At 40.3% G+C, this 25,810-nt stretch overlaps 1 protein-coding gene across 13 annotated transcripts in view; it reads right to left on the reverse strand.

Moving 5' to 3' along the window:
• Window positions 1–1,078: 1,078 nt before the first annotated feature.
• Window positions 1,079–25,810, reverse strand: part of IKZF1 (IKAROS family zinc finger 1 (Ikaros)) — a 53,829-nt gene continuing 29,097 nt past the window's right edge. The window contains exons 3-7 of one of the 13 annotated variants that reach the window (XM_010180653.1): window positions 18,655–18,915; window positions 12,865–13,032; window positions 10,788–10,913; window positions 6,504–6,638; window positions 1,079–2,317 (exon numbers count right to left, since the gene is read on the reverse strand). In XM_010180653.1, the coding sequence (XP_010178955.1) occupies window positions 1,611–2,317; window positions 6,504–6,638; window positions 10,788–10,913; window positions 12,865–13,032; window positions 18,655–18,915 (1,397 nt within the window). In that variant the 3' untranslated portion in view covers window positions 1,079–1,610. The remainder of the gene's footprint in view (window positions 2,318–6,503; window positions 6,639–10,787; window positions 10,914–12,864; window positions 13,033–18,654; window positions 18,916–25,810) is intronic. The other 12 variants (XM_010180657.1, XM_010180655.1, XM_010180654.1 and 9 more) reach the window with 12 other exon arrangements.

Consider the following 25,810-nt stretch of genomic DNA (forward strand, 5'->3'; position numbering starts at 1 on the left):
CAAATGTTCCCCAGGAAGTATTGCAGCACTGATTTTTATGCAGCTGCAAAAATTTCCTTTTTGCCCAGTTTTAAAGTATGAGGGTGTTCAGGGAGAGGAATGAACTATTTGGAAGAGGAAGTTAAGTAGAAGCTTTAAAAAAAAAAGGTGGGGGGTTATATCAGCTGTGTTTGGAGCTAAAATCTATTAATCAGAGAAGGTTTTATTCCAACTGACGTTACAGTATCTACAGCAGAACCTGCAATGGAGAAACCTCTTGGTGGACTTTTCTGCACTCTGCAAAGTGCTGCAGTCTCTGGTCTCCATCCAGCAAACCAACCTTTTTTTAACCTTCAGATTAGTTCCACTGAAGTAAAAGTAACTTAAAGCAAATGGTGAAATGATCTGTTGAATAGGAAGCCAGGGTTCTCAGCACCTGTGCAGGGCTTGGTCCCTCATTAAACAGCAAGTGCCAGGAAAAAAGGAGAAGGCTACACATTTCAACTGGCTGGTTTAATTCAGCTCAGTGCTTTAAAAATAAATAAGTGCAACACTTATGGGCAGAGTCACAAAATCTAGAAGAGGACATCTCTGCAAGCAAAATGGGATTTTTTTTTTCATATGTAAGAGAAGGACATTTGGATATTTACCAGGCAGTTTAAAAAGATGAAAAATGTACATGAGGAGACTTTCCTCACACATATTTCTAGCTAGTGCTCTTCTCAATTGTACATCATGCTTTCCTAAATAACTAAAACCTAAAAAAGAAAGAAAGAAAAATTAAATACATTGTAACTTGTTTATGCAGAGAGAGAAGGGGTTGCTTAATGAAAGGTGAGGTTTTATTTGATAGGGAGAGGAAACATTTATTCAAAGAAGAGCCAACAATACCCTTTTTCTAGACATTAAATGCAACTGATACTTCACATTGTATGAATCACAAACACAAGGGTGTTTCTTTTATTTTCCACATACCTGCTCACCTGTCTAGTGACAGCCACAAGGCATGCCCTCGTGTCAATACCTGCAGCACCCTTGCAGGTGGAAATGTCCTACTTTTTACCACCAAAGTAACTTGGGACCCTCTGGCTGGGGGGGGTCCTGTCCCACCCCAACTGTCTGTGAAGTCATCTGAGATGGGCCCCTCCATCTTTAGTTGAGTATAATTTTCCCAAAAAGAGTCAAATAATACCAGGATGTAAAAAACCAGACATCTGGTGTAAGGGCCCTATGCTCAGGGTGTTAAGAGAGAAAGCTTGGCCACTCCTGCCCGATGCGTCCTCGTCCACCTGGTGCATCCTGTGCAGGGTCAACAGTTTTGGCAAGGGAGGTTTGCAAGAAGCATCAATTAAGGGAAGGCTTTTCAGCTACCTGACTACAAAAGCTCCTACTTACATTACTAAAGGTTTTTGGTGATCAGACATTTTCAGTAAAAACTTTAGTACTCATTTTAGAAAACTGAGTTGCAATGCATGCTACCAAAAGGAAATATCTTTTCTTGTGGGAGAAGATGGTTGAACTTCTGATTCTTCTGTTACTTTCGCTGTCCAGTTGACTTGTGCTTTGTGGCTGTTGTGGCTTGTGCAGCTCCGGGAACACAGCTGTGAGGCTTGATCTGTGCCAGAGGAGTTTTAGCTCATATGGAAACGGTGCTCCCCTCGAGTGATGTGGGAAGAGAATTCGTACCTGTCCTGGCTGTGGTAGCCACACATGTTGCATTCGAAAGGATCGCGGAACCCGTGGCAGCCCATATGGATCGTGTACATCACGTGATCCAAGAAAAGGACTCGACAGTGTTCGCACTTGTAAACTTTCACCTGCTCCCCATTGCTGCTGATCACTTTGAAAGCATCCTGGGAATTGTCAGTACCTGCCCTCAGGACTTCGTACTGCCTGCCTTCTTCTTTTATGGAGATGCCATTTCTTGCATGGGGACCTATGTGGTTTGTCAGGTAAATTAAACCACTGCGCTCCTCATTATTGCTCTCTGTATCTGTTGAGTCTTGGCAGCTGTTGCTGGGGGAGGCATCACGTTCGGAGGAGACAGATTTGGCTTTGGAAAGCAGCAATAAGTTTTCCACCGCGCTGTCCTGAGCTGTGTGGTTGGAGCGAGCCTGACTGTCCCCGAGAGGTTTGTGGAGCTGATACATGGGGCTGATGACGGGCACCACCTCAGAACCGCCTGGTGGTGTCTGGACAAGGGGACGCAAGGACTCTGCCCCCAGGTAACTGATGGCGTTATTAATGGCCTGGTCTATCACATGCGTCTGCATGATCTCATTCTCCTTCTCATAGTTGGTGGTGGCATCGTATGGGAGATCGGGCAGACATTTCTCACCTGCAGTGAAAAACAAGCAGAGGTTAGAGGATTGATGTCTACTTAAGGAATTTTGGATCAATACAAAAGCAACATGGAAGAAAAGAGTGGGTCAAATCCATCTCTGAAATTCACCTGATACACTCAGAGTTTACTAACAGCTGGTCGGAAAAAAATGTTTGGTTGGTGTTCTTTTTAACCTGCAAATATGAGGTCTTTGGAAAAGCAAATGGATGAAAACAGATTCTAAAAATAATTATATGGGGACTCATGGGAGGTGAGAGATACAGATTGAGTGCTTCATCCTCTCTGCTTTCTAACTGGACTCCCTCAGCTGCTTCCTACAGCGAGCTGAGACCTTTGTGGTTAGTGCAGACAGAGTCTCAGCACAGTCACAGTGAGCCTGGCCTTCGTGCTTCAGATCATGAAGCAAATTATTAATATTTTTCCCTAAAATATTACAATTTTAGAGTCTAAGTGGTATGTTTTAGTTTTAGACCTTAAGTTTCTTACAAATAACTCACATAAACAAAGTGGTCATTTCAGGGAAAAATCAACAAAAACTTAACTTTTCATATTGCCACCTCCCTCCCCACACCTTGTTTTTTAAATAAGCTATGTTAAGACAAATTACTAGAAGCTACTCATGTTTCTAGAAATGTTGTATCAAAAGGCTACCATCTACAGGAGCAGAAAAGAACTATGGAAGAAATTTAAGTGCATTTGTAGTTGGAATATATTTTTCCTACGAGGTAAAAAGCCCTTTATGGAGCAAGATTACTCATTACTTGTAACTTTGAGTCTATGATTTGGGATGCCAAAAGCAAGTGGGAACTCTTAAATTTTTTTATTTTTTTTAAATCAGACTGGACTTATGTATCTCTAGCTGGATACCCCAGTATTGAACACTGAGTTTCACTACTATTTCTTAAAATTCCTGGGCAGACAGGACTAAGAAAAACATAGAACGCAAAAGTTAAGAGTGCACAAGATGCTGATTTTATGAACCTGAACAGTCTTCTCAAGGAGTGTAAACCATCAACGTTATTACCAGACCCCAATAATTTTGTGCAAATGCAAAAGAATAAAAAATTCCCACAGTTTCCTGGGACTGCCAATAACAGATTGTTTACAGTCTGGATGGATTTTTCTAGCTCTGCAGTTCTTGGGAAATTCATTGAAAGCCACAATCATCTTTATGAGGTTCTGTCACCATTTCCTAATCAATATGACATTTGCTGGTAGACCTTGGAAACCCCTAATTTGTCTACAAGAAATGCTAATAGGAGCATGGAAAATTTGCCAGAAGATCTGCAAATTAATTTATCAATGATTTCCCACCCAGATTCTACTTAGATTGACTGTTCAAAGTCTGGGAAAAGCCCAGAAAAGTTCTAGCATGACACTATTGCAATGATGGGGCTGAAGTGTAGAAAGTCCCACAAGAAATTGTTTCATACCAGGTTGTCCATGCTCTGCACACAGAGAAAGAAACACTCTGAGCATTGTGCAAGTTCCTACTAGGGATGCAGGGTACAGACACCTTCTGGCTGTGCTGCACAACCTTCTGCTTCCTCTTGTTGCCTCCCCCTATTATTCTGCCAATTTGAGCACCCCTGTACCGGGCTGCATTTTTTTTTCTTCCAGATTTACTCTTTCTAATGCTATAGTTTGAGGCTTAAGATTCAAAATAGATGTTGTGAAAGACTCTCGAATTAAATATAGAAGAGCTCTCATAGCATGAATGCGTACCCTTGACTCAAGGAGAAAAAATGAGGTCGTAATTATTTCTATTCCATGGGCACCATATACCACTGACAAGTGGGACTGGTCCTCCTTACATACAAGATTTTGGGCATCCAGAAGGCATGTTTTTAATAGCTGTTTCTTGGGTAGGTTTTGCTTTATGTAGCATAACTAGTTGGTAGCTGGACTGAAAGGATCAAGTGCTCATATGAAAAAACTGTTTCCAAGCAGTGTCTGAAACAGACACAGACTTGAGGCAGGCAGGTATCATCTCTGTATCTGGGCAATGCAGGTAATACTTGCACTCATTAAAAACAATAGCTCATTTCTGTGGTTATTAGGGCACAAGTAAATTGAACTGCTAATGGTTTGATGCACTTCAAGCTTTGCACTGCTCAGGGTTCTGCAGCAGGTGCCTAAATAGTAAAAATGCACTCAGTGCACATGGGCACACTGTTGTTGCTATCGTTGTTTGTTTTGTTTTTTGTTTTGTTTTGTTTTGTTTTTAACCCCTCTCTTTTCTTTGCTCCCTATTGTTTTAAAACGACAAAGGTGTCAACCTTGCCTGCAGTTCTCACTTTCAAGTTTGCATGGCCCAGTTCTGCTTTTGGGTCTATCCCAGTTTGGAATACAGAGAGAATTTTACAGATAACTGGCTTAATTTGGTGAACAATCTCACTTCTGAAAAGTAATTAATTTAGCCCTGAGAAAAACAAGTGAAGCAGCAGACAGTCTCTCCCTTCTGTGGAAGATGCCATTTGCTCCATCTCCCTGGAATTCAGCATGGGGAATGGGACGACACAGTAATCTACAGGAGCAATAAACATGTTTTATTACCCAAAAGCTCTCTTGACCAGCCAGCCCAACCTTGTGTTAATCAGGAATGTACCTATTAAATGAAGCAGCAGGTGAGGAATGGAAAGGAAAGGATTTGGGGGTATTTTCTTGTCAGAAAAGTTCGTCCTTTTGAAGGTTAGCAAATTTCCATAAATATCTGCTGTCAGTAGGTTGTCTCCCTGCACTGCACTCCAAATAACTAACTGACAGGAAACTCTGCCCTCCTAAAACTCATTGTTCAAGTGGCTGTCTCTGCTGTTTCTCAGAGTGAAGAGAGAAAAGGAGAACGAAAAAGCTAGTCCACACCCACAGATACATCACATATAGGATACTTCCTAGTACCTTTTATATTTTAACACTTCTGGTCTTCCTGGAGCTTTCATAGAATTAGTATTTTGCCTGATGCAGTCAGCTACTAGAGCACCTAAATTAATCAGGTTTGCCTTACATACTTGATACAATTTTCTTAACTACCCCTACTACAACTTTTGTCCTTTCCTACACATAAACATTTCTTATCCTTGACTACCTCCTGGAATTGTTGCCTTTGGACTTGAAAACAAGCTTGGGCTTCCATTTCAAACATTTTGTTGCACATGGCTAAGATTCCCCCTTCTTTGTCTCAGAAAAACTAATTTTCCTTTCACTCTTGTGTCCTCACTGAATAAGGTATACTAGGAATTTCTGTTCCATAAACTGTTTTTTGCCTTGACTTTCAGCCAAATACCTTCTTAATGTGTGTTTTGTTCAAAAGACTTCAGTTTTTTCTAATTGTGTCTTATAGAATACTATTACAAATGAATGTGCAGAGAATTATAAAAGAACCTACATAGATATATGCTGTCCTCTGATCTCCCATGTTTTTATTCATTTAAGACTAACTTCACATCGCTGACAATTGTTGTCTGTGGGTCTCACTATTACAAAACTGATAAACCACTACTTGGTACAGGCTTACCAAACAGAATAATATAGGAGTAGCCTCCATTTTTATATTGGTAAGACAAAAACCACTAGGTGCAAATGGGCATGAAGTTTTTGCATCATTTATAGCATGTACCCAAAGATCTTTTAATTTAGGTATTATTCTCAGACCTACATTTATTTATTTATTTCCATGATCACTTTGGGCTGTAAAAGTACACAGACTTTATGAAGGGGTGAAGAATATTATCCAGCCTATGCTCAACTGTTCACAAATGCTTTCACAAACACCAGTATGCCCAGATCTGGATGTCATCCAAGAAGTTAATAAAACAGCCCTGAAATTGTGGTCAAATGCTTTCGCAAGAGCAAACTTCTATTCCTATCTTCAGGTTCTTAAGGTAACTTCAAGAGCCTTTTCAGATCTAGTAATGATCTGGTTCAAAAGCATTAGAAAAAGACAGCAAAATTACTTAAAATCAGTCTCCAGATGTGGAAAATTAAACATGCAGAAATGTATACTGGAGAATTTTGTTTGTTTTTTCCCAAACACATCACTGTATCTGCTTATATACAGACAGATATTGCTAATTTAGTAAAACAAGTGAAATCATAAAGCAAAAGTAAAAATCCTGTGAGACCTTTTTTGGGGGTTTGTTTTGTTTTACTTTTTAGGAGACAGCAAACGTTTAACTCTTACCAACAAATTTCTGAGGCATAGAGCTCTTACGTTTGGCGACGTTACTTGCTAGTCTATCCAGCACGAGGGATCTTTCTGACCCTATCTTGCACAGGTCTTCAGCCATTTCACTCTGGTTAGTTTCCTCTTTTATGACTGAAATCAAACGACATCAGAAGGGTTAGGCACGCTTGTTCCACTGTAATGGAACCACTGTCTGCAGGTCACTGTTTCTCAGATATCCAATGCCTTCCCACTCCCAGCCAGCTGGAAGGAGGAGCTCACCACTGCAGACACAGGATGACTCTGACTCCTGGGAACAAAGTCCCTCATGCCGATGAATCTATGTGTATGTTCACATTTCCCTCATTTAGGGTACGAAAATGAGATTGCAACTGCAAGGTGTCTGCCTGTGTGTAACGTATTCACTGCACCCTTGTTCTACAGCCACTCTGCATTGCCATGAATAAATGAGGACCTAACATCATCCTGGACATGAAGCAGTTCCTCTTTCCACCCTCCTGCTGTCACCCCCCACCGTTCCTCTGCACCATTCCCAGTGGAACTGCTGGTATGACCATTGCTTCTTTAGCAGGAAAAATGGACAAACTTCTCAACTCCAGCAGTGGAAGATGCATTTCTAAGCTACACTAACCCTTCTCTCCATCCACCTTTCCCCCCTAGTAAATATTTCTATAATTCCTTGATGAAATTTTAGATTTTAAATGATAATTTAAGTTGCTATACTGGAGCACTGATTTCCAATACTCAAACCTCCGGCTGAGACACTGTAGAATTAGACAGCAGCTTAGCTGTGAGGCTCTAGAAAAGGGAAACTATTTAATTTTCACTACATTTTACTTCAGTACTTTCCTGAAGAAACAGAAGGGATGTATGAAAATGTACTGTCAAAACAATGACTATGAAAAACATACGGACAGGTATTTCTGACTCCCAGCATCTAAAAGAAAGGATATGCAGCAAGATGACAGCACAACTCATATTTGTTTGTTTGCTTGTTTTGCAAGAGAGAAAGGGGTTAATTTTACTTTTACCTGTTGCTAGAATATTGATATTTTTCATGTACTTGTGAGTTGCTATTAAAGGGAGAAACAAAAGATTATTTTTAGACTTCTATACTGCAAGCTATTTCAATTACGTGCACCGCCCCGCTACATTTTACCTTCTGTGCTTGCTGAGAATTTGTTTTATCACTGGATTTACTGGTTCACAGAACCCATTACTCTGGTACCTGGATGTTTCTTAATAGTTGAGAACACACCATTCCTATGCAATGCTATTTTGGCAATACACCCCTGCCACAAAAGCATGATTGTGAAACTCTCTTTCTTCCTGAAAGATGTGAAATCAGGGCCTGGTGGATAACTGGAAGGAACAGGTGAAGTGTCCTAGACAACAGCACCCCGCAATACCAAACTGAAGAGTACACTACTGGTTCTTGAGCCCCTGCTGCAGCAACACACACTGCAGTGGGAGTGAGAGTGAGAGTGAGAGTCACAGTGACAGTCATAGTCACAGTCACAGTGACAGACAGTCTCATGCAATTATGCCCCAGCCCCATAAGATGCTGAAGACTGTGACCAATGCAAGATATGAGCAGAATTTGGCCATGAAGGTACAGAAGAGGAAAGGGCACTGATGGTACCAAATAATCACTGAACAAGCACAGGCCAGCATTTCCAGGTACCACTTCAGGAAGAGACTTACAGAGGATGTTTTAAAGCAGTCCATTCAACAGGGAAATAAAACATTGACCTTTTAGCTAAAAGTTGAAATGATCAAGAAATAGCTGTTTAGGATAAACTAAATAATAATAAACTATTCCTGCTGTTATTTTATATAGGTCTGGTAAGACTTCATCACACTTCCACTCAACTCAAACACCAAACTCCAAACAATATCTCTAATAGAAGAGGTTCACATGGACAGTGAGATTCTAGTCCTCTAAAATAAGAATTTTGCCATTAAATTCAGCAAGTTCCTAATTTCATGCTGAATCTCATTCTCTTAAAGAAAGCAAACAAAAGTTAAAATGTAAATATAATTTCTTGTTTCTCTCCTCACTCCTCTTTGTTGGATCTTTCTCTTATATAAGTACTTTCTCAGTTACATTTGTTAGATTTACAAGCTGACAGAAAGCTTCTACCAGTTTGGGCCCTTTCAACTGATATTTTTATGTACACTGCACAAAATATTTTTAAAATACTGTAAAAAGCAATCCCACTGTAGCAGAATGTCAGATCAGATGCCCTAGCAGATTTTTGTACCAACTTTTTTGGAGTCTGGGAAAACAAAAAAAAGAAAAAGCCTGAATTATGGCTCCAATAGCTTCATATCACACCTTGAAATATTGTAGGAACAGTGGTAGCATAGCTACTTGCCTTTCTACATATTACGTAGAATGCACTAAAAAACTCAGGGCACCCACTCATTCTCAACTGTTTCATTGTACATTGCACATTGAATTTTTAAGGAAAATAATGTAAACATGGCAAAATGGTCTGTTTGCAGTGAAATATAACAGCTTAGGATGCAAAATACTAGGAAAAAATGCAGGAAAGTTTCATTTTTTAGGAATGTAAAGAATCGATGTATTAACTGAGTACTAAGTTTCTTTAAGAGTGAAGTCTTTGGCTGGATACAAGATCTAAACCCTGAAGTTAATATATCTTTTTTTTTTCTTACTTTGCAGAAGCACTCCTATTATATCAAATATGGATTTAAATAAGACTTTCAGTATGTGCAAGGAAAAAGTAATTCTTCCAAAGCATTAATGAATTCCCCAAATTTTCATCCCACTGAGATATTAGATATTCAGCCTTAAGTTAGTTTAAACATTCCTGTCATGATCTGCTATAAACACAGGCCCATCTCTAAAATTGTATCATTTCTTCTTAAAGTTTATGGTTCCTGGCACCAATTCTGTCTGGACATTTTTACTTACTAAGACTTTAGTTGGAGTTCAGTTACTCAACCACACAGATTTTCACGTTCTGCATGCAGGCATTCATATCCATGTTCCAGACACCAAAAATTCAAATCCCAAGACAGAATATTTGCTTCTAAATCCTATCACCTCTTTGAGGAATAAGTGTTGCTGCCTACTGTATATTACATTGTGCTTTTCTGTTTATATATTCTCCAGCCCCTCAATAAAAGAGTGCTGCTCTAATACACTGTCTGCCAGAAGCATCTCAGCCGTATTCGCTGCCATCATTATGTGCATATACTTTACATTATTTGATAGTATGTAAAAACATATTCAGGTTCTGTCCAGATATAAAATATTAAATGAGGCATCACTGCAAATAGGTCAGAGAGAACCTTCCATTTTTGTCATTTGACAAGCCATATAACATATACTGACAGGATCAAGAAAGTATGCAGGAAATGTAACTTACTGGATGGGCTTAGACTCTACTACAGAAGCTGGATCATATATTCTTTATCTATAACTATACATGCAAGGGGATTTTGTATGGTTCTTTACTGCCATCAAACCCATATAGATATTTAGCATCGCTGCTAAAAAAATTCCAACACCAAACACCTGCTTGCTCTGTTTCTGGGCATAGTTTTTGGTTTGATATTCTTTACCTTCATCATAAGTCCAGTCTCTCAGAGAAGCAAAACAGCTCCTCCCCTTCCCCCAGTTTCCTTCTAAAGGGGAGACTGGGAAGAAGGCTGTCAAAATTTTATTAGCCTTTTTGGGATGTCTCAGTCAAACTGGCTAAATTAAATGCCTCTGGCTTCATGTCCTCCTGCTTGGAAGAGTGAGATCAAAGAGAGGTGGCTCATCCATGTCAGATGAGTTGGTCCCAGTGGCCAAGTAAGCCCCTTAAGTTGTGCCTGGGAAGGGCAAGAGATGTGCAATGAGGAAGATACTGCAGCCCTACCAAGAACACCGGTAATAAGTCTTTATTAAGAATATATCCACAGGAGTACTGTGATACAGAACTCCAAGCAGAAGGAAAAGGTGGTGAGATGATGGAGTCATGCTGCCTTCAGATGGTGAACTGAAGTTTGCCAGGCCTTACAAGTGTTCTGCTACATGCCCAGATTTTACTTTTGCTTTTTGTTTGAGCTATACAAAACAAGACAACAGCCAAATATTTATAAAATATAGAATAAATCCAGATGCAATATCATACATATGGGGGGGTATGTGTGTGTGTGCCTTCCCAACGCAAAATATACCACAAATGGTACTACTGCTCCTTTCACACTCCTTTTTCTGCACACATGCCAAGACAGCATTAATCCCCAAATGGACATGTTTATTACCTGAATAAAGGCTGCTTGAGATATTCATGGTTTGCAGGTAGTTATGACAGCGTTCTTTATGTTCTTCCAAAGAGCTGCGCTGCTTATAGCTGCGACCACAGTATCCACACTTATGGGGTTTTCCAACTGGAGAAAACACAATTAATTGAGAGATTCAGATGAGGTATTCAACAGCATATTAGTAATGGTAAGAAGAACAGGAAAAAGCTCACCCAAAAATAAACCCATGCTGTGGTGAACTGAAGAAAGATTTTGTCAATTTAAAAAAAAACACAAAAAAATAATGGAAAAACAGTTGTGTATCTTTACATCAGCAAGCCAATCCTGTGGGTGCTGCAAACTGATTTCATGATTCACATCAGATAAGGACTGTGACATTACATCTTCAAAAACAGCACCTACACAAGTTAGCAACCATGACACCTTCAAAGGTCTCAGTGTAGCTGCTTTATTGCCCAGCTCCCACTGAGACTGCCAAGGAGTGGACGGGTGGTGTAGGCAGAGACACCTGCCCACAGCTGTATGGCAGTTCTGATGTACCCAGAACCAGCTCAGCCCTTTTAGGACAATGTTAAACTTCACATGTTTCCTGCTTCTGGAAATTCACGAGAAATCGCATGACAAAATTTCTTCCATATTACACCAATTCAGATGTAGGTATTTCTAGGAATTTCACAGTAACAATATGGTTTCACAGACTTTTGAACCTGAATTCTCTGTCACAGTATGACAAGACTGTCAGGATATATGTGATTGCACAATTTTAGATGGTTACACAGCTTAACTTCTGCATTTTATTTACAAATTCCCAGGAGAAAATCAGACTCGGACATCCAACTTGTTTTATAATGTATTGATGTCAATTTGTCAATTGCAGGAACTAATCACAACCTATAGTTTACGCACTGTCTCTTTAGCTACAGACTCCTCAGAGTTTGGCAAAAGTGTCTAGGTGCAATTTCATGTATGTAAGAAAAATTATGTTTAATATTGTGTAGACATGTAATAGTGAGGGAGAGGGTGGCAAAATAGTATTTTAAAGATGTGCTTTCCTGAATCAGGCCAGGACTGAACAGGAGAAGTGGAAGTGATTTTGGACATCTGGGATCAACACTAGGGATGTTATTATGCAATGTTTGTGCTAGAGAAGAATTTCCTCAGTTTTGTATAACACAAAAGTGTCACTTTGAGAGCTCCCCTGTGCTACCCAGAACTTGGTCCCAAAGCCAACTTTCTCAAGTGAAGTTACCCTTGTCTGTTCCAGCAGTGTGTTTTGGAGGTCTCCAATCCAAGTAATGATTTGCATTTCCAGCTTAGCTTGGGAAACTAGATGAGACAACATTCTGCTTTTAAAGGCACTTTAAAGGTGCTAAATTGGATTTGCTTCACAGAAGGTATGTGACTATGGCTTCTGTCAAACAATGAGAAGTTCGTGGTAATGGAAAAGTGCAGGTATTCAAAATATTTTCTCTGATCTCCATATTACTGTTGAGACAAAACACTTAAAAACTCTAGCAGAGTCCTCTTATTTGGAAGATTATTATCTTCCTGTCTCCCACCCTTTCCCTCCTCAAAGTACTTGTAATAACAAGGTGCAACAAACAACTGCTGCTAAATGCTGTAGGTGGTATTCTCTCCTTAAGTCCAGAATGACTACCAGACCGGAGGTTTTTGAGACTTTGTGACTTAAAATCTACTGTGTTTACACCTTGTATTATCTCTGTATGTGGATAACTGCCATCCAAACCCTAAAACATCCATCACCTTCAATTCACGTTTGTAGTTCCATGAAATGGATTCCTCACACGATGCTTGTGAGATGAAACCCTAATACAGAAACTTTTAATTAGCCAAAAGGTATGGGAACAAAACAAAACCTGGTGAAGGATGATGAGTGTGAGACGTGTGTAGTCATTTCTTTGCTGCTAAAACACTGCAGCCAGCACACAGCTTGCTTAATCCCAACATGGGGCTACTTTCTACCCCACAGTGAGAAGGCTTGGTGGCCACGAATGCCCCCATCTCCTCAACAGGTGCAGTGACGAGCACCCCTGGATGGTCTCGCACCCTCACTTACCCGAGTGAGTCCTCAGGTGTCCCGTGAGGGCATCCCTGCGGCGGCAGGCATAGTTGCACAGGTGGCACTTGAAGGGCTTTTCACCCGAGTGCAACTTGATGTGGCGCAGGAGGTTGCCCTTCTGTGTAAAGGAGGCCCCGCACTGATTGCACTGGAAAGGGCGTTCTCCTGCGGGGAGAAGGAGAAAATACGTGAGAGCAGAAAAAAGCCTTACGCAGTAACAAGAGAAAGACTTCAGTGAGAAAGTTGTTTTCTCACTGCTGCTCTGTGACTTCCACCGGCTGCAGGTTTGATATAACATGAGGCTTTCAGACTAAACCTGCCAGTTTCTTAATGCTTCACTGGCTGGGTCAATTTGATCTGAAAATCTAATTTTTTTTTTCTAAATCAGAATGGCACATCACAATGCAAATTCAAACTCATTTAAATAAAGTGACTGCAACATTTTGTGTTGAAGAGCCACTCTTCCTGATCAGCAGTTTTGGAATAAACCAATATCCAATTTTGCATGTTGTGGCATTTGGTGGGGTTTTTAATGTGGCTTTTTTCAAAGGGTCTTTAAAATATGCCACTGAAGCAGCAAAATAAAAAGGAAACTCATTAAAAATGCATTTCAGGATCACAAGTTCATTTCAGCGTTACATTCTTATATTTAAATGAAAGGCACTTCATTATAACAGTTATAATAACTTCTTTTCATTTACATTTTCCCTGTATTTTCCCTTTCAATTTCTTCTCCATTACCTGTCTGTCCCTAAGCAGCCAAATCAGGAAAGAGACAGAGAAAGAAAGAGTGAAATCACACAAGTTAAGACAGTGCAAAGGAAGCCCTGCACTGCCATGCCCACATCCCGGCCATTCTCTGGGTGAGGTATGAGCAGAGGAGCTGCACAAATGGGCTCTGCTGGTCTGCGCTTTGGATAGACACAGGGCAAAACTCAAAGGGACACAGCCTTGGTTCATCTAAACCGGTGCCTGTTATCAAGGAATCAAACAGCCTCTGAAAAATTAATATGGCTGCTGTATGCTTGTCAGTTTGAAATTAGTAAGCTCATTTAGTTACTTAGCTATATTTAAAAATTTAGGATAGATAAGGCCTTTTCTTAAGTCAGTGGGAAACAAAATACATTTCCAGTTGTATCAGGTAGAAGGAAAATTTACACATGAGAGCACTCCAGCAGCAGGAACCGCTCCTGCATGCCCTTTTCTCTGCAGCCCTCAACTAAGTCAAACCAGCCTTTGAAACTCATTTGCTGAATTCTGTTTTTCTTAGGCATAAATGTAATCTGCTATAGTAATTATAATGCATCGACAATATTACAAACAGCCCAGAGATGACCTGTTCTTTTGATTTTCTAAATATAAAAATAATATTGAATTTAAAATCTTAGTGCTGAAGTTAAAATATTTTTTAAAAAATACAAGTTAAATAATTTCATTCTTCTCTCTCACTTAACCATCATGTATTATTTTGCACATCTAGGACCAACTTGTATGTCCATACATGTGCAGCATGATTTTTTTTTACTTTTGCGTACTGCAGTAGAAGAGGTGAAAATCAAGCAGACAGCAGCACAGTCCCAACCCAAAAATCTGCAAACTCTACCATTAGGGCTGGCAGCTTTAGCATTGAGCAGTGAAATGAATCTACTTTATGCCAAGACTTTTTCATTGGTCAAACAGCTTCAAGCAGGTCAGCAATAGTCTCTGTCAAGCCAAATGAGCTCACTTTCTTTGTCCATCAAATAGCTGTGTCCATCAAAACTAAATCCTCAACTGGTTCAACTGGGATGGCCCACAAAAATGTCAGCATTAGCTTTACAGGATTTTGCAGTGTACTTCATAAGCCATGCACAGTAGTTACTTGGGTGAAAAGAAAGGAGTAAGAGTCTGTCTGCTTTACCTCTTAACCTATGAGGCACTTACTCAGCATAGAAGGTATTTTTTCAGAAATGGACTGAAACAGTAATGAAGAAATCAGTTTGTCAAAGGGGGACACAAATTCAGAAGACATGGTTAATTGCTACTAAACAGCTTTTCTAGCATTCATTTCTGTTAAGTTTTACTCAAAGGAGAGACAGAGGAGAAAATTAGGATTGTAAAAGGACTCCAGGAATGAAATGTAAAGCAAAATAAGAACGAAATGTATCTGCAGCCTACAGCTCTCTCAATGACAGGGTGAAATCTTGCACTGGGTGGAGCAGACGGATGGAGCATTTCAAATGAGACTGCTGCACACCAAATATTTCAACAAGACTTACACTGGGATCAAATGTAAGGGAACCTGTGCTCATGTTGCTGTACAAGGGACACGACACCACCACTGAAAGACCCTGAAACTATGAGTAGCTCAGCCAGCCCTCAGTCATCCATGCTGCAGCTACGAGGGTGGGGAACGCCTGCCTTGTGAGCCCAGCAAAGCCCCCAGCCCTGCTAAGATGGAGATGGTCACCGGTAGAAGGTTACTGGGTGTGGTGCTATCCCCCCAAAATGGAGAAGGGACAGAATGGAAAGGAAAAATACATAATGCGCCGTTTGTTTAAATAGCTTTGTGTGTTACTTTCTTGTCAGTTCTGAACAGCACATGTCTGTCCTGGGGGGATTTCACTGCACAGTCTGTAGCTATGGACGAATATGGGCCCAGAGGCAAAAACTGCAATGGGACCCTGAATGAAATCAACCACCATTGCAGTATTTGCAAGTCTTAGTGGGAGCACGGGCCCTGGACAACTTATTAGGTGAAGAATATTCATCATCTTAGTCGAAAACTTTATAATTTCTTAAACAATTTAATGACAAAAATGACCTAAAACTCAGAGATGTTCATAGCTGTCACCTCTCTCTTTTTTTTTTTAATTCTCTTTCGTCACTGGGCATTAGTTTTCTAAATAAATTTGAGACATTAAGACGCAACTAACAAGACATAAGTGAACTAACTGGCAACTTAAGCTAAAGGAGTGAACATATAGGGAGGGAACATACATATACCTATGCACACACACACATATATATGCATACACATGTGCACACTGAGCAAGTGAAGCCTGAATCTATACCTTAAGGTATAAGAACAGGGAACAGGAGAGGGTTTCTCTCTCCTTTGCAGACCTCTTTTTTCCTAACCACCAAGCAAGAGAGCAGCAAGCTGGAGAAAATCAACGTACTGAAAGCCTTGGCACACAGTCGGGCATCTGTGAGTGGGATTCACTTCGCAGACAGGAGCAACAGGTAAGACACTCGGAAGCAGTCAGTGCTCTACAGCTGCTTGCCGACAGGAGGGGGCAGAAATATCAGGTGCTGCTCTGCATATCTGTGCTTGGCAGGTGTATTCATTAAAAGTAATTATGCCTTTTATCAGGTCAGGCAGTCATTTTATTTTGGCACTTTAGCGTGCTAGAGTTTTGTTCACTTATCAAATATTTATTTAAGGAAAACTCACTGCATATGCAGGTTTTACATGAATTAGCAGCAAAGTAATTCATTTGCAAGGCTTTTTCCTTCACTGGGCATGTATTGAAATGGGTTTTGGCGTAGTCAGTTAAATGTCTGTAATAGTATATCCTATTTCTACTTTAATTTTTGCAGCGCAGCTGAAAGGAAAAGCAGTCACCACTGTTTCCCCATGACGTCCCTTTAATTTAAACTACCAACTCCGAGCCTCCACTCCCTTGCCAGACCCAGAAAAAATGCCTGAGCTCACCAAAAAGGCTGCTCAGGAGAGGAGCTGAAGGTAAGGTGGGAGGAAAAGCAAAGGTTTGCTTTCCATGGAAGGACTCAGGGGAGCAACTTCAGCCTTTAGTTTTACAAAGTGTAAAAGAAGGAGGGTACTGCTGAGCAAAGTGCAGCTTGTGGGGTGCTTCCACTGTAGGTTTTAACTGTGTTCCCTGATTAAAAAGAGGACCCTGTTGGCAAGGAGAGGACTTTGCAAAGGGTGATGTCTGGGGATGACGGCCCTTGTGTGGTAGTGCCCCAGGGCACCCTTGGCAGGCACTGAGTCCCTCTGCCAGGCAGGGAGTTTGGGCAGCTGGGATCTGTGACAGGGAATCCAGTTTGGGCTCTGGGGACGCTGCCACAGGGAATGGGCAGCCCAGCTCATCCTCTGGAGACCCAGCTCACGGGTCTGCCCCACCTAAAATCAGGTGTGTCCCCACACAGGCCATTCAGCCCTGGTGCAAACACTGCCTCTGACCCTCAGGGACCTGCAACAGCTCCCTTGAAGCAGCAACAGTGTATTTTTAATGAAAAGGCACTCTGCTTAAACAGGTATGAAGACTTCCTACTTCTAAATGCATTTTTAATTGCAACATTTTATTTCAACTACTACAGTATCCTCTTCAAGCCCCTGGGTCTATTTAAAAGGCCTCGTGTCCAAGTAATTTTCCATATATATTTTATCAACTTTTAAAGGAAGACATTAAAATTTAATTAAAAAAAAAAGGAAACAATTGACCAAGAAGCACTTTATAATATCTAGGAAGTAGGCTCCAGCCTGTTTTCTGAGAACTAGTTGTTGCTTTTCCAATAAAGATAATTATCTGCTCTTCCCTGAGAGAGGGATTTATCCTATTGAATTGAAGAGTACTTTGAAGTAGGCAATGTAACAGCATCGCTACCTATCGCCAGCACTGCTTCTGAAGGTGGCTAATCCATGTTACACTATCAGATTGCACCTTTCCAGCCTGAACAGCCACACTTACAGTGACAGACATTAGCACTGGGCGGGAGGGGGGGGGAAATGGACGACAATCATGGTCTTTTCATGAATCCTCTCCATTAGACTCTGAAAATACTTCACTAATCTCACTCTTTAGTAATTCTGGAGAAATCATTTAAGAAATTACTTGGGGAAAATGGAGGAACAAAGCATCCATGTTTTCACTAGCATAACTGTTTCAGTGGACTTTAACAATCGGACAGGTTGTTCTTACCTTCACAATATCTTAAAATTCCATCTCATTTGAAAATTCATGCAACAACGCCAAATACTTAATTTATTTTCAAAGTAACTTGTGTAGCTCAATAGTACTTCTCCTTTGACTATGGGTGACCTCAGAGTTTAGCTTGGAAGCCTGATTTTTAGACAATTTATATCAGGTAAGATGAGACTCACCCTGGTCTTTACTTCTTCATTTCTTTCAGCCTCTTCATTTTTTGCACTCTTTGAGACTATTTAGAATTGGAAAATTGAGGCAAGAAGATTCACAGCACTGTATAATGAAAAACCATCCCTATGGAGCTTAACATCTTTACATGTCTCATTTAGTGTCCCAGTCCAGATCTGACTTGTAACAATACCTGTTTTACTTCATGAAACTTCTAACATAAAATTAACCCCTTTCATACTGAGACCACCAGTACTGTTCCCTGAACATTTATTTTTCTAATTTCTTTCATAATCACTGATCCATAATGAGCTTTGTTGCACTGTTGGAAACATTAGAACAGGGTCAATTTCAGAGTTAGCCACAAATGGGTTTTTCTTCAGCAAATCTTAAAAATGTCTTAGAAATTAAACAAGACTTGTTTACTTTTTTTGTATAAATTTGAATTTTTCATGTAGCTTCAAACCAAACTGCACAATTTCTAGCCCAATAGATGGACTTCCATCAAGACGACATCTCAATTCCTGTGCTGTACGAAATGGCAAAACAAAATAACTGAGTTCCAAATGCCCACTGATGCTGCATTATCTTACAAGAGGGACCATGAATATTACACATAAAATAAGTCTTAGTTCCTAATATGTGGCCGATTCTTGTCAATTAAAGGAAAAACCATGGCAGGCCTTACCAGTGTGGCTTCGTTTGTGAACCATGAGCACATTGGGACCGATGCAAATTATCCCACAGATATCACATTTTAGCTTTCCGTTAGGAAGTCGAATGCCTCCAACTCCTGACATAGCCTTGCTGCCTGGGCCATTGTGCGAGCCATTCATTTTCTCTCCCGAGGTATCAAGCATTCGTAAATCCTCCGCACATTCTTCCCCATTCATTTCACAGGCACGCCCATTCTCTTCATCACTCTGAGTCTCTATTTTAATATTACCGGCTGAAAAAAACAATACAGGGTGCCACTCAGTTTTGTTACAGAACAAATACGGTGGCAAAGAAACAATCACATCGAAGGAGATCGATAACTTCTAAACAGCATGTACAATATTCCTAAATAACAACAGCTACAAACACGACTACATTTCTATGGGCAATGCAATGAGTTGGTAACACACAGAGCAATGAACAGTGAATATCAGTAAGACAAATACAAGGCACCCAGACCAACCCAAACAACATTACAAGTCTGTTCCCAGGTCACTTTGAGATGCAAACATTTGCAGTGTTCATTTTGATAACTCAGGCTAATTGGAATGAAACTTGAAATGAATAAACAAATCCATTTCACATGGATTTTTCTAAAACAATTGTGAAAGTAAGTAACTAATCAAAGACAATGGATGAAAATGAACTGAAAATGCAACATTCTCCACTTGGCAGGAAGATCTTGAGGGTTGCACTGAATCCAAATATTTGGTTTTCTGTTCTTTCTATGGGTTAAGCAAGGACAACAGGAAAACAAAGAGTACAAACACAGATAAAGAAACCAGGATCGGGAAGGATGGAAGGAAGAATTTAAGAGTAAGAATTAGCATTACAGGAAATTACAGGAGTGATAATAATGTGTTTAGGACAGCAGGATTAGGATTGCTGAGTAACAGGAGAGGTTCTCCACAGTCATGAGCTTCTATTAAAAAGCAGTCAAATCAGCAAAGGTGGGTTGGAGAACTGCTTTGACTTTAGTGGATAAGTCCTTTGTGTTATAAACCCATAGGTCATAATCACTTGCAGCCAGAAGAACTCAGGTAGAAATTTGGCATAGCTTCACTACACGGGATAACACATAGGTTGGTAAATTTAATCTGATATGAACACAGGAAACCTAAACGTTATGGAAAAGGGCCAAGATTCAGATCAGTTAATGTCAGTATTCATTTCTGCTCTCTCCACAGGACTGTATGATGTTTTGTGTAGAATAAATAAACTTTACAGTTATTTCCCTCTTTTCTAATATGATGATTTATGTTAAAAAGTAGTTCTTCATTAGTCTGAAAAAAGACCGTTTCATTGCCCCAAATTTTACTTTCCTTTCAGTGCAAAACCTCTTTCTTCACCCCACCTCAAAAAGGAGAGCATTTACTTTAGGGGCTAGCTAAGTACATGAGGGGTCTGTTTCACCCAATAAAGACCAGGTCTTTTCAATTTGTGGAACAGTAATTTCATGGTAGGTGGTGGTGTAGCAATAACACAATTAGGCTATGAGCAATAACTACCTCAAGAGATGAAAGACCTTGACATTCATTTGAAATTGAAAGGTTTGACAAAAGGAGGACTACATGGATGTGACAATCAAGAGTATCTGACTTAAAATCCTACCAGGAATCACATCGAGCATAAAAGTGTTCACATTTCTGAACACTACTTGACTGGACACCTTTTATAAAGTCTGCCAATCTAGGCATTTTCATGATTTTTCAAATATTGCATTTTTAATAGAAATCATATGCAAGACAGAATGTGTGCCCATCATAAATAGCAGTTTGTTTTTTAAAATGTATGCACTGAAAAGGGGAATAATTTAAAAATATGGAAAAATAAAATCAGTGACCAAACAGTGATTTACAAAGATGGTGCAACTGGCTAAACAGAGGTTATCTACACTATTCTTCAATTTTAGTGGACTACAGCCCCATACTGCTGTTTTCACCATGGTGAGAGGAAGCAATTGAACTATTTGGCTTGAGCATATAACAGATTTTCCATAATTCACACACCAAGGCTTTTTTATCTTAATTATAAGAATAATAATTTAATGTAAATATATTTATATGAAACAACTATGGGCTCCTTGCCTGCCAGGGATTTGGAGAAGGTGGCTTTGCAGTAGGCTTTATAAGTTAAAACAAAATACATGTGAATGAAGCAACAAGATCAGACTACTTCAGCCCTTCAGTAGCATACACAGACAAACACACATTACTGAGAAGTGAAATGACACAAACAAAAATCATAGAAGTAGGAACTAGATGGAAATGCTCTGTAGTGAGCTGAGTTCGCAGTATACTTACAGGAAAAAGATTTGGGAATTATTGCATGAAAGTCCCTAAAGACTTCTGCCCCATACACAGCTGCAATAGAGAAGGCAAACAGGATGCTGGTTTGTGGTACTGCTAGCAGTAAATGTAAAAAAAGATGGCATTATTGCTGTAAGAGAAATATGTAGGAGAAAGACAGAACTACAGAGAAGCAACACAAGCAGTTTAGAGTGATGCAGGACCACCAGCAGCAGCACAGCTGGAAGGGGAATCCTGACCCTCCCAGAACAATTCCCATTTGTAAAAATGCCCTTTTCTTCCAATGCATCCAACAAGTTTTATCATGTTTTCTAAATGCGTAACCTCTCTTGAGTATTTCCAGTTCCTGCTGGAGTCAAGAGGATCTTTTGCTAAAGTGTCTGGAAAGGGTCAATGGGAGCAGAGCACCTAACACAACCTTCTCCGACCCCTAGGGAAACCACAGACCCCTGCAGTGAAAGCTTCCTGTTAGGATTCATTTTTTGCCAATATGCCCTCTTTGTGTGCCAGAGATCACTTCTTTATACGTCCTTGGTTTTAGTCACTGCAGTTGTTAAAAGTGAAATTGCATTGTTTTCTTCTCATGGCTGCTTGTCTTATACAATGGAAGAAGAGTGAGTTCAATTTTGTGTATGTGTGTGTGTGTGTATATATCTATATCTATCTATATATATATATATATAAAAAAAAAAATTGCATATATTGGCATATTTTTTGTTTGCATTTCTAAGGCTTGTCCTCACAATGTATCTACACAAAAGCAGCTGCAAAAACACATTATACCCTGCACAATATGAGTAGCCACGTGCAAATTAAGATGCCATGGGGCACACCGATAGAAGTAATGATGGAGCTCATCACATGACATAAGCAATAATAGGGATATTGATCCAGTCAATCGTCACTAAATCTCTCTGTAGGTATGCCCCTGGACTGCTGTAGCTGTGCTGCTCAATGAATGTCCCCACGAAGATGAGGACGAGCATCCAGGATGCCCTCACAAGTACATCCATTCGGCAGCGCAGCTCTCGGCAGGGGCTCGGTTTAGATGTGGAGCTCACCTCATCAGTAAGAGCTGATGAACGGTGAGGCCACCCACCTCCTGGGTCCTCATGGAGGTTTTACACGTCTAATTAACAAAGGAAAACTTTTCATGTCCAAACCGGTTTTCCAAATGCAAACTACTGAAAAAGCCTCAGTGATGTAGGAGGAACAACAGGAGAGAGAAATTGCTCCAGTAAAAATACTAAGGATTTTTATTAAATCTGAATGAGAAATGGGAAGGTAGGCTATGCATTTTTTTTTCTGGAGACTTTGACTGAAAATAAAAATCAACAATGTTTTGTATTTCTTTTGTGAGAAAAGTTCCTGTCCCTTCCTTGCTATAATAGGGAAAATCACTCTTGGAGCACTGCTGATGTGACAAATACCTGAGAATTGGACTTTTCAGATGCACTGATCAAGAACATCCTCAGCATTTGTAAGGGTTTCTCAAACAGGTACATGATATAGTTTTTGTAGAAATATTTTCTGCACACATCCATGACTATGTACACATACATGCAGACATTGATTAGGTCTACAATAATTCATGGTAATAATTTCTCAGTGGCTCTTCTAACACCATTAAGACATTACTCATTTACTTCAATTTGGTTGGAGATGACCTGAAAAGGCTTTGTATTTTACTCTTTTTGTACACATTATTGCAATTCAGGAGAGTATAATCCAAGCCCTTTTTTTTTGTGCAAGGACTGTCAAGCGCACCACCATCACTGAACTGGCAGCTCTCCCCCACTCCCTTTTTACCTACCCAGAGTCTGGAAAAGTGACCCAAAAACAGAGCACTGGGTGGGTCTCTTGTGCTCTCTTATGCTTACTAGGAGCTTTATTCAGGATTTTCTGAAAAGCGTTTGAAATTTATGTTATAAAGACTGTTCTGTGTTTTATGTTTAAAGATGGTTTATGAAAGTCTTTGGTAGAAAAAAACTAAGTTGGCCTGTGAAAGGAGAAGGGAGTGATGATATGATTTATCACTGAAGAGCAGAGTAGCTGGCTCAGCACAAGACTCAGGCTGGGACAGTTGGGAAGGCAGGACGGAGGGCGAGAGGACAGTGTGACACTTCCCTGGAAAGAGTTGAGCAATGTGGAGAGGGAAGGGAGGCATTTTACAATAAGCAAAAGAGTCGGTAGTGTGGAGAAAGGAGGAACCAGATGGACCTCCTGGGAAACAGGAGGTGGAGGGTGGCTTTTGAAGGACAGAGAAATAGGCACCTGGAGAAAAAGACATGTGAAAAATCAGTAATTTGCTTTCAATCCATTGCCAATTTACCTTCCCTTATAGCTATGGGACTCCCTCCCAGATGTAAAATCCTTTCAGTTTTGTGAGATTTTGGTACAGGCATAAGTTTAAGTACCTGGGCCAAAGTCTCATTTGGAAGGTGGCATTCACTTCTCAAGTCATATTAAAGAAAAAATCTGGCTATCACAGGAATTTAAAGAGTAACAGAGAAAGATAAATCTCACTAAAGCTTCTGGGACATTTTAACAATAGAGTTCACTAACATCTTTTGATTTTTAATGGGGTGTGAGCATCTTTAGTACTTTTATCCCAGTAAATATTTAACTGCATCTTATGGCATGTACCTTCCTTTAAGAAATTATCCTTTAGCCATTCTTTGAAAATAACCATGATAATCTGATTCTTGGTCCATGCAATGTCTCGCTTGTACTCTGTAGCAACAGCAAAGACCTCTCTTCAATTTGCTTCAAAGAATTTGGGTGAATGCATTTCTTGTTTGAATGGCTCATTTGTTTATTCAAGACAAGTCAGAAGTATTTTATTGATGTTAGCTGATGTTTAAATGGTAGCTTTGAAGTCCAACAAGAGTTTTTAATGAAGTCACCATAACTATGAAAGTAGCAGACAGATGAAGCTGCAACAGCACCTGGCTGATTTGAACAGTGGATTAGCACTGTTACGGTGAGGAGAAGAAAACCTTTAACACTATCCTTTCTAAAAAATTACAGAAAACATTGCTAAAAAGGCAGAATAAGATGAAAAAAGCCTATCAGGCCAAAATAAATCACCTCAGCATGCCAACGTGTGTCAGCAAAAGCAGTCAGGATCCCTTCCTGTTCACATAGGTGAAAAAAACCCAGAAAACAGAATATTGCCAGCAATTCCACCTGTTATTTCTGATACTAGACATAACAGCTATTCTAGCATTTGGTTATGACTTGAAATCCAAACCTTCCCCCTTGTCTTTTTACATCATGGTCATTTAAGATGGCATCAGCTCTGCTCTTGTAAGAGCACTGCACGTGGAAGATGCCGTTCTCAGAAATGCAAGGCACACAAGCAAGTTGTTTGTCCACAGAATATTTAAGGAGTCAGTATTCACAGGCCAGGCTTGACAACAACAAAGATCAATTCTTTAACTTAAATTATGTTTCCCTTAATAATATCTTTCCCTTATAAGCTTCTGAAGTGACATGAGGAATCATACAGGTGTACAAAAGACCAACAAAAGATCTGGGCAGGACAACCATAATTAGTTATGTGATGGCCTCAGCCCTTCTTCAGAAGACACAACACAACATAGTAGGACTGATTCAAACTAAGTAGTTATTTAGCTATAGAAAAAGTGGATGCATCCAAATGCTCTTAAAAATGACTGTTTTGCCCTCTGCTTTCTACATATAGCACTGCATTGCCCAGTTAATGAAGCATTTGGGGTGCCTGCATGTGTAAAATGCTGAGAATTGCCTAAAAAGTTAGAGCCTACAATGCAACTTGATTGCTATAGGCAAAAGGAAACACATCAGTAAATAGAAGGGGCTGTACGCAGCCCATGTTGCACAAGCTGTTACTGAAGGCTTCTGTTAAAACAGGACCTAGCGTTCACTGTGTCACAGGACAGAAAGACCACTAGACCACTAGAACGCCCAAGGCCAGCAAGGCAGCCCAGCCATGCGGTGCTAGCACCTTATTGTTTTGCTCAAGAGAGCTGAAGTCTTCATCACAGGCTGCAACATGGTGAAGAGGGGGACAACAGATAAAAAGAAAGGCTTCTTCATGAAAGGGTCTCAGCTGGGCTTTTAAAGGGAAGCAAGAGTAACAGAAAGAAGGGCAGTAGCAGGAACCACTGGGGCACACCTGCAGCTAGGGCAGACTGGTGCTGTTGGATAAGGAGATCCTCCCTGTGGGGTCTGTGCTGCCCCTCCTTTGACTCCAAGTGCCAATCAGCCTTGGGCAGCCAATTTCTTCCCTGCTCTAATTTTGGCTTCCAATCAAATGCACATTATTCCAGAAACACAGGCGTCCCCAGATAAGCTATCTCCCATGGGACAACCGGTGTGAGGAGCTCCACCCATGTCATCGCCCAGCACTGTCATTTCCTCCCATTGCTGGGTGCTCCACTGCTGCCTGCGGGGAGGTGACTGGGGTACAGGAGCCTGTGTCAGTGGCTGTCAGTGTGCATGGCTTGGCTTCAACTGCAAGGACCAAGGAGCTGTGCTCACTGCATTGCAAAACACATCAATATGGTTTTTCCAGGGGCTGCAATGAGTTGAAACCATAGGGAATGCAAAGAAGTGAACAAAACAAACAACAAAGTATGTCCTCTCTAGTTACAAAAAGTGGCTCTTGCTACATGGTGCAGATTCTCAGTAACTTTCCATTAGTTATCTATGGGAATCCTCTAATGCACCAGTAAAGACGGACAGATTAAAGACAGATTCAAGTAATGCTTCCGAAATCTACTCACATGCTTGAAGCCAGGTGCTCTTTACATATCTTTCTGAATTTGTGTTTCA

This window comes from Mesitornis unicolor, unplaced genomic scaffold (assembly GCF_000695765.1).
Source record: "Mesitornis unicolor isolate BGI_N332 unplaced genomic scaffold, ASM69576v1 scaffold35053, whole genome shotgun sequence".
Taxonomy (NCBI): Eukaryota; Metazoa; Chordata; class Aves; order Mesitornithiformes; family Mesitornithidae; genus Mesitornis; species Mesitornis unicolor.